Here is a 15,532-nt window from a genome sequence, read left to right on the forward strand (position 1 = left end):
TTAAGCTGGGCTCTCCATTATGATAGGCAGTAGCCAAATGTGGCCTTTGAGCATTTGAAATAGGCTAGCCTGAATTGAGGTGTACTGTGAGTGTACAATACACATCAGATAATGAAGACTTGGTACCAAAGGGGAAAAAAAGTGAAATATTAACAACTCATTTTAATGTTGAAGTGATAATATTTTGGACATACTGGTTAAGTAGGATATTATTAAAATTAATTCCACCTGTTTCTATTTTTTAATGTGGGCAGAAAATGTAAAATTGTTTATGTGGCTCATATTCTATTTCTCTTGGACAACACTGTTTTAGAGCTTAAATAACTCATTTCTAGCTCCTCTTAATTTTGCTCTGTATTCAAAGACCATGGCCAATTCTCTTGAGCCTCTGGGGATGTTAAAGGAAATGGTTAGGGTTGTAATCTAGATTGTTTGGTGTAAAGCAGAGGCCTCCATATACTGTTTTGACCATCTCTTTAATTTTCACCTTCAAATTCCCTAGAACTAGAGTTTTTCTTTCTCTGAACTCTGCCCTCATCACTTAATCCTATCTGGAAAGTGTCTGCTTAAATAATTCTAAAACTTCTATCTCTTGCAGACATTTATCAGTTTTGGTAAGCTTTCCAAATCATTTATTCTATACCCCTTCTTACTTCAATACTTAAATGTGAGAAGCCTAATGATTTATTTTTAAATTAACCTTTCAGTTAAAATTATTTGGTTTCAAGTGGTGGCATAGTGCTTTTCACTTTCCACAAAAATTGTGGTTGAGTTCTGTATGTCATACAGGTGAAGAGCACCTCTTAAATGAGAAATTTCTCATTTGGAAATGAGAAATTATCTTTAAAATAGCAATTTTGTTTGGAGTAAACATGTTTTTATATAATTGGTTTTCCTTTTTTCCCTAGATTAAAAAATTTTTCATTTAAAAAAGTTTTTTTTAATGTTTTATTTATTTTTGAGAGAGAGACAGTGAGTGTGAGTGGGGGAGGGGCAGAGAGAGAGGGAGACACAGACTCTGAAGCAGGCTCCAGGCTCTGAGCTGTCAGCACAGAGCCTGATGTGGGGCTTGAACTCATAAACCGCGAGAACATGACTTGAGCCAAAGTTGGTCATTTAACCCACCATTCCACCCAGGAGGGCCTAAATTTTTCATTTTAGAGAGAGCATGCATGAGCAGAGAAGAGGGACAAAGGGAGAGAGAGAGAGAGAGACCAGGAATCTTAAGCAGGCTTTGTTCTCAGCTCAGAGCCCTACATGGGGCTCAATCCCACAACCCTGGGATCATGACCTGAGCTGAAATCAGGAGTTGGCTGCTTAACCCACTGAGCCACCCAGGAGCCCCTGTATAATTGCTTTTCTAAAGTTAGTGCATGGTAGGATTTATAGACTGATTCTCAGCTGCAGGACGCAGTAGAAACGTGTCCTAGAGGTTTTCACTCGTTTTTTTCCTTCTAGGTATTCCTATAAATAACACATTAATTGTGAAGACGTGTGGAAGCGTAGCTATTTAGATAACTGGCATATTATTTTAATACTTTCCCAGGAATTCAGAAATTAGATGTTAGCAGTTACAGAGGTTAGAGAGAGTTGTATTTATTATATACGTAAGTCAGCAGTTATTTTTCTTCCTGTCAGAAATGGTTCATGAGACTGATTTTAATTCGGTCACCTTCCTGCTTTCTTGGCCTGCTCATCCCAAAGTTCTGTGTGTATTTTGAGATGTTGCTGAAAACACTGATTTGTCATGAAGTTGACTACAGCCTTTGTAATAGGAAAGATTTTATAAAAAATATAATACCACTAGTTATTCAAGAATTGAAGTTTTCTCTTTTGTTGACCTATTTTGTATTTGCTCGACAGTTTGCAGACACTCGAAAAGACTCAGCCTTTGGCCTTTTCTAATATATGGTGGAGGCTCATATATTAGATATGGACGTGGGCTTTTAAAACATTTTTAATGTATTTACATTTGTATTTCAGATTTTTTGTGACGCCTTGAACATGAGCCCCACACAGTGGGACTTCCCCGTGGAATTATGTTGTCGGCCTATGGCTTTTGTTACCCTTACGGGCCTGGATGTAGTTTATAATGCTGTCCACCGAGCTGTCTGGGACACTTTCTGTGCCAATCGGAGGGCTGATCGGGTACCAATTTCTTTCAAGGTGCTCCCGGGTGACCATGAGTATCCAAAATGCAGACCTAAGGTAATGACATTATGATTGCGTGGGGGCTTGCCTTCTCTCCCTCTCTTCCTCTGTATGTGTGTGTATCTTTTTGTTGTTGTTCCTGAAGTCTGTGCTGGAAAAGCAGTGGTGATAGTGATGCATTATGAAAACCCAAGGCTTTTTTGTGTATGTAATGCATTATAGGTATGTTTAATGATAGTTATTTTTTTAACCCCAGAGAGATAATTACTTTATAATTATTAAGCTTTCTAGCCTCAATTTTTTTTTCCAGGTGCTTAAAATCACCCCTGGTCTCCATAAAGGCCTCTCTAAAAGTAAGGTCTCATTCACCATTGATCTAAACTAGTATCGTTATAGAATCCATGGCCTTTGCGGTTTGGTTCAATTTCGCACACGTTTTTTGAGCACTTGCTTTGTGTTAGGTCCTAGGAACGATGCAATAGGCTGATGACAGAAATTTAAATAAGACATAAAGACATACTCTCTGTCCATGGAGACTTCTGCATAAACAGAAACAGTTATATAGTATGGAGTGAGGAAAGGCATTAAGTTCAAAACGGACCTTTAGGTTGAACATCATAGTGGAGACTGATTGACCTAGAAAAATAATGGAGTAATGTAAATAATAGCAGCTAATAAAAGTGCATACAATGTCAATTTACTTTTTTAAGAAATTCATGTATATTCATTTGTTATTTATCATAAGCTTATGAGTTGGTCTGAAAGTCAGTGAACAAGACATCAAAATAAACCACTTGTTTGTGTGTGGGTGCGTGCGCACGCGCCCTGGAGCAATGTTTCTGACACATTGGTCTTTGGACCAAGTATATCACCATCCCTTGGGGTGCTTATTAAAACATGAACGTAAGGCCTCCTCGGTGGAACTCTGGAGGGGCTAGGACTATGGATTTGGTCGCCGGCTGATCCTTTGGCTTACGTGTGGGAGGAGAGTGGACACACGGTGTCACGTCCCTGGCTGTAGACGCTGTGAGCTCTCTCTGGACTTGTGCAAGTCACAGCGCCCCCGCACTCACACATTGGGTGTTAGCTGGTGTTTGTGTCCAGCGGGGCCAGTGCCCAGCACAGCTGTGCCCCATTTGTCCTGGGTCCCTTCTCCAGCGCAGGGAGCTTTTCATGTGCCCATTCCTTGTTCTTTCCTGAGTCCCTGAGTTTTTTGTGTCGGGTTTCCTCACTGTCCTTGCCTTTCCTCACTTGAAGTAGATGTGTGATCCACCCGAGGCTGAGTCGGTGCTGGTGCTGTGGAAGTAATTTGAGGCTTCCACTAGTTTCTTCAGGGCTGGTGTTCACGTCTACCACCTCTTTCCCATGATTTGGCATGTAGTGCTGACCCCCACGTGACTGCTATGACATTTCTGTATTTAAGAGTTGTCCTGAGTTCCTTTCGTCATCCACAGTTAAGGTCAAATGCCATCCTGGTAATATGTGTTTGAAACAAATGAAGCCATGTGGGACTTTCGATAATACTTTATTTGAGCGGCTTTTACAAGAACAGAAACTGGAATGGCCAATAGAATTTACCTGGAAAGGGCTAATTGCTTCCAGGATATTTGAGAGCCTTGACATTATTAGAAATGCTTTGGCTTTGGTTATTCATTACAGGGAAATTGTAGTAGATCCAGCGGTGAGATTCTACCTCCATGTCTTGTTAGCTCTTACTGGATCTCTGTAAACCTGAATTTCCTCATCTTAAAAATGTGTCATGTGTATGTTGAATGAAACAAAGGCATGTAAAGTGCCTGTCACTCAGTAATGGGGGGCTTCTGCTGCTGTCTTATGAAAGAAGTCTCTTCAGCTTTTGCCCCTCTTCGCAGAGGACTTCCTATGAATGGTACATCCCGAAGGGGATCTTAAAGACGGGCTGGATGAACAAGCATCTGAACCTGGTGCCGGCCCTGGTGGTCGTGTTCTATGAACTGGACTGGGATGAGCCTCAGTGGAAAGAGAAGCAGTCTGAGTGCGCCACCAGGGTGGAAATAGTCAGGTACGGTCTTCCCGTTTATCGGGCTGAGAATATGTTTTTCAAAACTTAAAAGCTTAGTTATGTTTAATGAATTTTATTTTCGATTGCAGGCAAAGTTTACAAGGGAGAAACACAAAGGTTGCAGTGGTTCTGATTCAGAAGAAAACTCCCTTGCCGCCAGGTAACAAAAGGTTAATTAATAACGAATTAATTGCCTTAGGTTTCCCTTCCATATTATCAGGAGGTGTAGTTTTTGATGTTAAAATCTTTTATGTGTTCAGTTATAGGAAAGATGGCGTGTTCACTTTAAAAAGTACAAATAATGCATGAATAAATGCTTATTGTAAAAAAAATTAAAGTATAATATTAAAATGCTGTAAAATATTAATAGGAAAATATTAAATATTAAAATATTCTTCTCCCCCAGCCCCAGTCCACTTAACCTCACTGTAAACATATGTCTATCAATTGATGAGACAGTTATTCACTCGATTTTTTTAAAAAAGGATGTCATCCAAGATCTGTTTTAAGTTATATTCTTTATGTAATTGTTTTTCTTAGTATACAATGGGATGAAGAAAAATGCCATAGGATTTCTAATTTTTTATGAGAAAATGTCTTCATTTCAAATGTTTATTTCTTCTACTGTTTAAGACATTTGAGAGGCCAAAATGTTTTTGTTTCTCTTTTGAAACTTGTGGCATTTAGGAAACCACTTTCCTGGATTATTGTTTCCATTTTGAGTTATGGTTTTTAACATAGTTATGTGGCATATCTGTCGGCATAACTTGGCCTGTCTATCTTGGCTCTGTAGAAAAGCCCACGGGGTTTTCTTAACAGATATGTACCAGGTAACTTCTGAGGACCCCACACAGCCCTCAAGGATCCCAGGACACCATCTGACATGGTGAAAGGGGGTTTGGGTTTTTCTTCCTAATTCTGTTGTTTAGGTTTGGGGAGCCATTCATTTAGGAAAATACATGAATCATTTTATTTCTTTATCTTTATGGGATTTGTCAACAGGAGAAGATGTCACTGCGTCAGAAAGAGCTGCGGCTTTATGTAATGCGTGTGAACTCTCAGGAAAGTCTCTGTTTGTGCTGCCCCACACTGACCACCTGGTGGGTTATATTATAAGGTAAATCAAGATCAAGATCGTAAAATGTTTTTTCACTAGAGTATTCATGAAGCATTGAATAGTTGTGTAGACTCGTTTAATTAACAGAGACACGTGTTCATGGGAAAAAGTTCAAATGGTGCAGAATCTATACAGCAAAAATAAAAGTTCCCTTTGTCAGCTCTTAACCTTGGCCAGTTCCTGGTATAACCACTGTCAACAGCTTCTTCGGTTTCTGTCCAAACATGTCTTTTTATATGAAAATAGATGTAATCGTACAGCATTTGCTGGACTGCCACTTAACATTACCTCATTGACACCATAACACGTCTAGGTCAACTTCAGGTTTGTTTTTTTTTTTGTTTTGTTTTTTTTTTTTTTTTTTTTTTTTTTTTTTTTTTTTTAGCGTTTATTTATTTTTGAGAGAGAGAGAGAGGGAATGAAATGTGTGAGTGGGGGAGGGGGGATAGAGCAAGGGAGATACGGAATCCGAAGCAGACTCCAGGCTCTGAGCTGTCAGCAGAGTCCGACACGGAGCTCGAACCCATAAACCACAAGATCATGACCTGAGCCGAAGTCTGACGCTTAACCAGGCACCCCAAGGTCAACTTCATTAAAAAAAAAAAGACTACATGTTTTCTCTATTGTACTTTTCAGTAACTACCCTATGTCCTTTTATAACTGATTTGTCCTTTTATATGATAGCGTCTCCATTTCTTGACTTCATTACTTCATATGTGATATGTTGGTGTATATATTTAAATAATGTTTATTTAATGTCTGAGGCCCACCGTATCTTAAATATCTTTATAAATTCCTTGTATCTAAAAGGCATATGACTTGGGGACACAACAATATCTCACAAAATATGTGACCATTATCCACTGTTTTCTAGCATTTAGTGTTGCAGAGAAGTTTTATAATAATATTTTTTTCAGACGGTCCAAACAATTTGTGTGTTATTTACTTATTTATCTATCTATTTACTTATTTATTTATTTATTTATCTTTCATAGTTTCTGGTCAAGTTGGTTTCCATATAACACCCAGTGCTCATCCCAACAAGTGCCCTCCTCCATGCCCATCACCCACTTCCCCTTCCCCCATCCCCCATTGCCCTCAGTTTGTTCTCAGTATTTAAGAGCCTCTCATGGTTTGCCTCCCTCCCTCTCCCCAGCTATTTTTTCCCCTTTTCCAGAAGTTTTATAAAATTAAAGTTTTGGCCAGGCTATATTTTAGACGTGAACCTTCTCACTGATTTTGACCATAAGATGGTTTTCCTTTTCATTCTGTGTAAGTGTCCCTCTTAAACTTGGGAACAGTATAGTTGATCTTTGATTACTGCTTCCCTTCCATTTGTTCCAGTGCCTCAGAAGCAAACTTCTGGAGTGACGTCCTATAGGATATAATAGGGCATTCTCATTGGTGTGTAAATGACACGACTTTAGGAAAGAGAAGGGTGAAGGGTGAATTCTGAAGGAGGGAGCTTGGAAAGGCGACAAACGAAAGGATGAAGTGTGAGAAAACTTAAATGCAGTCAGCAGCTGAAGCCTCCGCACTGAAAGTGATAATAGTAGCATTGATACTCAGCATTTTTCTTTGATAAAAATAGGAGTTCCAAACCCAAAGGCCTTTGTCTCGAGACAGTGGACTATCAGTCCCATGCGAACCAGCAGATTCTTTTTAAATCATGTTTTGTCTTTCAAAACAAAGGTTACCCATTTATAAGACTGTCTAGTTCAGCTTAGGTTCATATATTCTTTCAAAGTTAGAACTTACTTTTAATTATTTTCGTGTTGTAACATTTTAAAAAGTGTAGTTTTAAAAATAGAAAATCTTACCTTAGAAAATCTCAAATTTTTAAAGTTTTGGTTTATCCATTTTTTTTTCTTAGCATATTTTCCTTAGATCTGTCTAAACTCTTTGAATGCAGCTTCAAGATTGTGTTTTATTCTGAGGAGGAAAAGCCTTGAAAGCCAGTCATTATCTGACTGAATTTAGCTTTCTGTCATGCCACACACAGATATTTCTGATACATACTTCTTTCACAGAGGAGCTTTGAGTCATTTATCTGTCTTTGGGCAAAATCTCTTTGTTCTTATGTAATCCCAAAGTTAGGGAACAAAATGGGATTTAGATCCTATGAATGCTACTCTCCTCTCATTTGCCAGTTCTCATTTTGGTCCTTTTTTTCATTGGTTTTCTTATCCTTTAACCTTAAATATTAAAATCACAAAAAAATTGTCAAATTGAGTGAATATTGTATGTCTGTTTCTTTCACACTTCATAGAGAAATTATAAAAGGGTGGATTGTAAATAACTAAATGGTTTTGGGGGTCTTACATCTTTTTATTTAGAAATTAAGGATATTTTGCTTTACTTTTTATCTTTCTCATGAGGTAAGCTATAGACATTATCTCTGACATGATTTTACTTTTAGGTCTTACAAATACGATTCTTGAGAACAGTTTGGTTTAAAATAACTTTAGTGTTTGAATATTGATTTTTTTTTAAACAGATTAGAAAATGCCTTTTATGAACATGCACAGACTTATTACTACACTGAAATCAGAAGAGTGAAATCTCATAAAGAATTTTTGAATAAGACAACACACCAGGTACATTATTTTTCCAACAGAAGGAAATAATAGAAACATTTTTTGTTGATTGTCTTAGAGGAATTTTTTAAATGTCTGTAATATGTTGATGTTTTTAAATAGCTTCTATGCGTTTATATTTTTTCTAAAGCTTTTAAAAACTAACTTGTCTTTCTACTTTTTTTTCCTTAAAGTTCTTACAGATTTTTATAGCTTTCTTAACTACACTTGTTTGTGGGAGTAATTCTTAGTCTTTAATTTTGAATACATTTATGTGTCCTCTTAATAAACATTACTGTAATTTTTACATTATGAGAATACGTGTCATATTTTTCTCTTTTCTTTTTTTTCAGCTTTTATTTGTTAGACATCAGTTCAAAATAGCTTTCTTCAGTGAATTGAAACAAGATACACAAAATGCCCTGAAGTAAGTTCTTAACAGTTGTCAGACCGAATTTTTCTTATCCTTATGTTAACAGTAACATAGTAATGGCCGTTTCTGAATCTCAGCCAAAGTTTAATTCATTTTAAAATGTTTATGTTGGTTAGATTCACGTACATAATATTTAATTTGCGTAGAGATGAATGGAATATCATATTTTGAGATCTTAAAAGAATTTCCATTTTATTATCAGAAGTAAATTTCACAGTTTCATAAAGCTTTCTGGTCTCATTTGATTAAGTCTCATGATCTAAAGAATTCCCATCCTATTGACTACTTTTTATTTGTAAAATCAGTAAAATCTTTGTGTTGTCTAATTTCTACAGTTAAATATACATTAAACATTGCCTTATCTAATACTGTGAATTTCTGAATATGTATAGTGCATTTAGTTAATTCATCTATGATTTATTTTTTTTATTTTTGGGGGGTTTATGTATTTATTTTGAGAAAGAGAGCAAGCGGGGGGGCGGGGAGCAAAGAGAGAGGGAGAGAGAGAATCCCAACCAGTCAGCACTGAACCTGACCTGGTGCTCGAACCCACAAACTGAGATCGTGACCTGAGCTGTACATACTGTGAGATCGTGACCTGAAGTGAAATCAAGAGTCAGACGCTGAATCAAATGAGCCACCCAGGCGCCCCTATGGTTTTATTTTAAATTATATTTTTTGTTAAAGTTTACACATCTCAGCATCATTTTTCATTCGAAAACTCTGCTGACAGAGTAGTTGTGTATCTGTTGGCAGTGGTTGTGCATTTTATTCCTTTGCTTTTACCAAGCACAAATTAATAAAATGTTTTTTTTCCTAACTTTAACTCAGTTTTTAAAGATTGAATGTGGCAGTTTGTAGGAATACAAACTGAAGAGAGGCTAAGTGTGCAGGGCAGAAGAATAAGAGAAACAAATAAAAATAAATCTATGCAGGGGAATATTGCAGAAACATCTTTTTTGTTACTGTGGAGATGGTGAAACCCAGATTGTGTGCTGTAAATGTCAGCAACTCTATGGGATTGTAACTGGCTTTAGCGTAGCTCACTCTTTACCCATGGCACCACTTCTGGATCTTCTCAGGGGTAATTCTGGAAAGAAACATTTTACCTGGGGAAGTTAGGAGCAAGGAGTTGTCTTTGGAGAAGACTGAGATTTTCTTATCCCTTCCATCCTTAGGGGAGGCATTCTTCTAGCAGGCTCGCCTGTCTCAGCCCCTCCCCCTTCTCCAGCCAGTGCCCGAGATCAGCAGTGTCCCCTGAACTTGTACATGTACTTGGGTTTAAAAGCTGTTGACCTACACCCTGTCTTGATAGCACCTTCTTTGCTAATATAATTTCGGTTTGTTGGAGAAGCTCATAATGGTGCTTTTTAAAACTTATTTTTTTTTTTTAAATAGAATGCTGACTTTTTAATGTAATTCTAGACAGTTTTCAACTTACTTTCTATCAGTTATTGACAGATGTTAATGACAGAACCATGCACTTGTGATGGTTCAGTTCTTAGTGTAAAGTCATTGATTCCTCCCACATACTATTAATCAATATATCATTTTTCAGATTGATATGTATAAGTTATTCTTAAGCTATTCAGTGTTAAGAAATGTTGAGTAAATATTGTCTTCTTTTTCTAATAATTTGTTCTCGGGAATCTTTCCTTAAGATTAGTTTGTATCATAATTAACCATGTTCCCCATGTTTATATTAGGAATTACAGGACTGCCTATAATCTTGTGCATGAGCTGAGAGCCCATGAAACTAATATTCTGGAAATTAAGACAATGGCAGGATTTATAAACTACAAGGTAATCAATTGTTCTACTTCCAAATGAAGAAACCTTGTCTTTAAATATTAGATTATCTTTTTGAAATTTGAAAATCCAAATTAGTTACTTGCTCTGAGAGTGAGCATGTGATTATTTAGGCTCTTCTGTCTCTGTGTCCCTTATGTCAGGAGCACCTGGCTTCCAGCAGCCCCGGCTGTGATGCTTGCTTTCAAGTTCATGGGGCCCAGGGTTTTCCCTTGGGGCAGCTTTACCTTTGTAAGACTTCTCTAGGGGAGTCTTCTGTTTTGTTTTCAAGTTTATTTATTTATTTTGAGAGAGACAGAGCAAGTGGGGAAGGGACGGGGGGTGGGGGGGAGGGAAAAAAGAGAGAGAGAGAGAGAAAGAGAGAGAGAATCCCAAGCAGGCTCCATGCTGTCAGCACAGAGCCTGATTTGGGGCTCAAACTCACAAACCATGAGACCATGACCTGAGCCAAAATGAAAGTCAGATGCTTAACTGACTGAGCCACCAGGCGCCCCAAGGGTCTTCTGTTCTGAAGTGAGAGCAGGAGCGAGAGAAGAAAGCTGCCTATATTCATGAATTTCAAAAGCTGAGCCACATGTGAACTCTGTAAGAGCCTCCCTTGGGTTAAGGGCACAGCCACAGAAAAGGCGTTATCTGTGCACCTCAGAGGAAAAACTTTTATACCTGTTCCTTGAGCATTTTAAGATTGCATGTGGTAGTGTTATGTGGAAACCAGTTTGACAATAAACTATTTGTAAAAAAAAAAAAAAAAGATTGTATGTGGTAGAAATAGATGCCTGCAGAAGGCAAGCAAGGGGTTTTTGTTTTGCTTTTAATCTTTCCATGTTCATGTTTTAAAGATGGCTAGCGCTGGGCTGGTGACGTGAGGGCAGATAGACACTTTGATTCACTGTGTAAATGTAAATTGGTACAACATCTATAGAGAATATTTTTGCAATAACTATATACATTTAAAGGGGTGTTTCCTTTAAGAATTTTTTTTTAATGTTTATGATTTATTTTTGAGAGGGAGAGGGAGAGAGAGAGCCAGAGCATGAGCAGGGGAGGGGCAGACAGAGAGGAAGACACAGAATCTGAAACAGGCTCCAAGTTCTGAGCTGTCAGCACAGAGCCTGACGCGGGGCTCAAACCCACGAACCATGGGATCATGACCTGAGCCGAAGTTGGACGCTTAACTGACTGAGCTACCCAGGTGCCCCTAAAAGGGCTCTTTCCTTTAACCTAGCAATTCCGTGTCAGGAAATTTATCTGACATACGTGCTAATAAGACTTGCAGGTCTCATATGTGAGGATATTTATTGCATCTTGTGACAGGAAAAGATTGGAAACAGCCCAGCAATAAGTAACTGGTTAATATAAATTAATATAAATTCCAGACAAGGGAATATTCTACAACTATTAAGAGTGAGAAAGCTCCACTTATCGATATGGAATATTAGGTGAAAAAAGTAAGGCACAAAACAGCATATTTATGGTGAAGCTGTTTGTTTAAAAAACGATAAGTTATATATAAGTGCACACACACTGCTCTGTGCAGAGACTACATCATGAAATATACTGGGAACGGGCTGCCTCTGGAACAGCAGATTGGACAGCTGAGGGACAGGGACGGATGGGAGACTTAACTTTCCATGTCTTACTCGTACCTAAAAAAATAAAACTGATGATAAGCATATGGAAATAAATTTAGGCCGTGTTTCTTCTGTTTTTCCTTTTACCTTTCGTAGATGTAGATTATTAATGTTTTGAGATAACATCTCAGGTGAAAAGCTTACAAGAATTTCTGTAATCCTTGTTTGATACGGAGGCCACTGTTCTCTGATTGTGGTACAGAAAATCTCTAGCTTTTTGACAGTTCTAAAACTGAACGATACTCTGTCCTAGGGGAAGTAGTGTTTAATTTTTGCCAGTCTTTGTGTTCTTCATTGGGTATAATTTTTTGTATTCTATTTTTTTCTTAATGTTTATTAATTTTTGAGGGAGAGAGAGAGACAGGGCACAGCAGGGAGGGGCAGAGAGAGAGAGAGAGAGAGAAGGAGACACAGAATCTAAAGCAGGCCACCCTCTGAGCTGTCAGCACAGAGCCCAATATAGGGCTCGAACCCACGAGCCGTGAGATCGTGACTTGAGCCTAAGTCAGAAGCTTACCCGACTGAGCCACCCAGGCCCCCCATTCTATACTTTTAATAAGATTTTCTAGGGTATACAAGTACAAATATGGAATAGTTTTATTACATTTATCAAGGGGCCATAACCTCTGGTTTTAACATAACAATTCTAACGGAGAAACTCAATTCTGTTGCCAAGAACTTAAGAGGAAATTTCATAGTCTTTTTAAAGTTAGTCTCCCGTTTAACATATTTTTAAATGAATACACCTTTTGACTTTGTTTTCTTCTTTATTTTGGGGTTGATTTTACATTTTGCAGATCTGTAGGCTGTGTTTCCAGCACAACACTCCACTGGACGCAATCGCTCAGTTCCGAAAGCACATCGACTTGTGTAAGAAAAAAATTGGAAGCGCAGAGCTGTCTTTTGAGCATGCTGCATGGATGTCTAAACAGTACGTTTTAAATTGTGCTTTTGGAATTTTTTTTTTTCTTTCAATACTCAGGATTTGGAGGAATGGAATTAGCATGGAATTTAGTCCTAAATTGAGCTAGGCTTTTTGTCAGCCAGTAGGCTTTTAGAGCTCTAGCGTGAGTATGTTTCCAGTAATAGTAGATATTAATTCATAGAATTCCTTAATGGAAATCACTTAATTCATGGCCCCACCTCTTTCATTCAGTCCATATTGATGGGTTTCCGCCATGTCTAGGGATTGAGACTATAGCAGTGAAGAAAACGAAACCCCTGCTGGCCTGGAACTTGCTGTTTGAGAAGGATGTTTAAAAACTCTTAAATGAAATTGTTCCCAGAAACATGGATGTTTCTGACTGGTGGGAACTATGTGGACTTGCACTCTGAAGGTATATTTATCAAGGTTTGCCAGGACAGAAAAGTGACTTAAATGCAGACTTTGTCTGTAACCTGTAATCAGTGTGTGTTAGCATTTACAAAGAAACCCCAACAATTTACAGTTCATCAGTAGCATTATTTTAACACAATCTGCTGAGGTTATGTTTTAAGAATGAATAATTATTAGAAGTAAGATGCTTTTTCTTTCCTTTTTCACCTTTTTTTTCCCCTTGATTTTTTTTTTTTTTCTTTAAGATTCCAGGCCTTTGGAGATTTATTTGATGAAGCTATTAAGTTAGGGTTGACCGCTATTCAAACTCAGAACCCTGGTTTCTACTACCAGCAGGCAGCATACTACGCCCAGGAGCGGAAACAACTCGCAAAAGCGCTCTGTAACCATGAGGTGGGTTAGCAACGCCCATATTTGCCGGTGTTGAGGAAACGTAGTCATCTTCCCTTGAAGGAAGATAAGACTGATTGATGTTGATTATTTTTTTCCCAGGCCTCTGAATATAATCCCTTTTTATCTTTTATATTTTCAGGAATTATAATTATTTTAGCCTGAAAATAATTTTCACCTGTGGATTAAGCAGAAATTTTTCTGTGAAGAACCAAGTTGGCAATAAGTTAGTGATTTAGACAAAGGGAAGTTACTTTCAAATAAAAGCCACAGTTTAGTCTGTGCTGTAATATAACCCCAATGTTTCGTGTCCGCTGATCACAGCTGTAGGAGTTTGAAGGACTTTAGAGGAATGTGCTTTATTTTGACCCACCAGAGAGGATAACTTTGGACTTCCTTCTCCTCCCGGGGCTTTTCTTTGTGGAAAACTCTTAAGGATCTCTGGCATAATGTTAACCGCAGTTTCTTAACATTTCATTTTGCCTTTCTCATGGGTGATTATAGTTAGATACCAGTTTCCCCAGAAGCACCTTTAAAATAACAATGTGGCGTGTCCATGTATAAATACATTTACATTCGTATAGTTCAATCAGTTTATTGTCCTTTAAAATCTGCAGTTTTCTTCTCTGAAGATGGGTGAATATTATCAACAGTACTACTTAAAAAACCGGTCCAAAAACAGAGTTTGTATATTAGTACTTGAAATGTTGGATTTTTTCCCCCTTAACCCATGATATAACCAGACTATTTTCTGCCATGTTATTTGCATATTATTTTCATTTTCAGGAAGTCTAAGGCAGATAAGAGATCCTAAGAGATAAGTACTAAGATTTAATTATAAAGTTGTTTGGACAGACATATTAATTATAATGTAAAATATAAAAAAGAAAATGAATTTGTTAAAATGTAACAGTAGGTATCCATGAAAAATAATGTTTTAGAAGAATAATGATGTGAAATTTACAGAATGTATTTAAATGAAAAAAGCAGGTTGAAAAGTTATTCCAGTTAATAACAAATAAATTTTAGTGTACAAAATGTGGAAGACTGATCTATACATTGTTAATAGTGGTAATAGGTTTATAAGTAATTTAAATTTTTATTCATTTCCTTTTGGATGTTTTCTGGATTTTTCAACAATGTACTTGTATTTTATATTGGTTTCAGAGGGAAAAAGTTATAAAAAAGAAAAAGCAGTGTAAATATGTAAATTCTGGTGCCAAAAATATCCCTCCCCAGACAATACTAGAACTAAATACACAAGTGATAAAGAAAAAAACAGTGTCTTCTTTTTAGCACTATTTGTCGCGTTACTGCATTTTCATTTGCACAAAAAGCCCTTAAACGTATGGAATAAACAGCAAGCATAATTTGTAATGCATTTGTATTGGTTTATTATAGCAAAGATGAAAATGTAGAAGAGTTAGCCACTATGAAATAATTTGTCACAATCAGATTGATTTATTCAATTTAATTTTTAGGACACTGCCTAAATATTAGGTGAAACATTTATTTTAATTTTTGTGAAAATGTAGTATATGTTGACATATTCATGGCTATGCTGTCTGAACATGTATTTGGTATTTGTGTTCATGGAAATGGTTTTATTCTGTCAGAGACTGAAGAGAGTTGGTGTGTGATGGGCTACATGAACTCTTACTTAGGGTTGTGTTTTATGTTACAGGCTTCTGTGATGTACCCCAATCCTGATCCATTAGAAACACAAACAGGTGTTCTTGACTTTTATGGACAAAGATCATGGCGACAAGGAATACTAAGTAAATAAATGTCCCCTCCTTTCTTTTCTCTCAAAAAGGCACAGATTGCTATTACAGTTTTTCCATTGGTCCTATAGGCCATAACACGTTATGTTGTGGTAAAAATGTGTGTTCTTTAAGCATCTTTTTAAAGATTTTCAGTTCCTTAGTTTTTAGAATATTTTATTTGTGTCACTTCATCTTAGGATAACTTTTAGTTAAAGGTGTGGGGACGATTAAAACATTTGGACATCTCTTAAAGTCACAATTAGTAAGCCACTTTAGGCTATT

The 15,532-nt window shown here is 37.1% G+C and overlaps 1 protein-coding gene across 1 annotated transcript in view; it reads left to right on the forward strand.

Moving 5' to 3' along the window:
* TRAPPC11 (trafficking protein particle complex subunit 11) overlaps positions 1–15,532 on the forward strand; it is a 45,377-nt gene that overhangs the window by 1,090 nt on the left and 28,755 nt on the right. The window contains exons 2-11 of the mRNA XM_077761944.1: positions 1,984–2,208; positions 4,023–4,192; positions 4,282–4,352; positions 5,195–5,309; positions 7,807–7,906; positions 8,239–8,312; positions 10,025–10,121; positions 12,556–12,689; positions 13,340–13,487; positions 15,169–15,262. Of these exons, the coding sequence (XP_077618070.1) occupies positions 2,005–2,208; positions 4,023–4,192; positions 4,282–4,352; positions 5,195–5,309; positions 7,807–7,906; positions 8,239–8,312; positions 10,025–10,121; positions 12,556–12,689; positions 13,340–13,487; positions 15,169–15,262 (1,207 nt within the window). The 5' untranslated portion in view covers positions 1,984–2,004. The remainder of the gene's footprint in view (positions 1–1,983; positions 2,209–4,022; positions 4,193–4,281; positions 4,353–5,194; positions 5,310–7,806; positions 7,907–8,238; positions 8,313–10,024; positions 10,122–12,555; positions 12,690–13,339; positions 13,488–15,168; positions 15,263–15,532) is intronic.

Source organism: Crocuta crocuta, unplaced genomic scaffold (assembly GCF_008692635.1).
Source record: "Crocuta crocuta isolate KB4526 unplaced genomic scaffold, BGI_CrCroc_1.0 scaffold90, whole genome shotgun sequence".
NCBI lineage: Eukaryota > Metazoa > Chordata > Mammalia > Carnivora > Hyaenidae > Crocuta > Crocuta crocuta.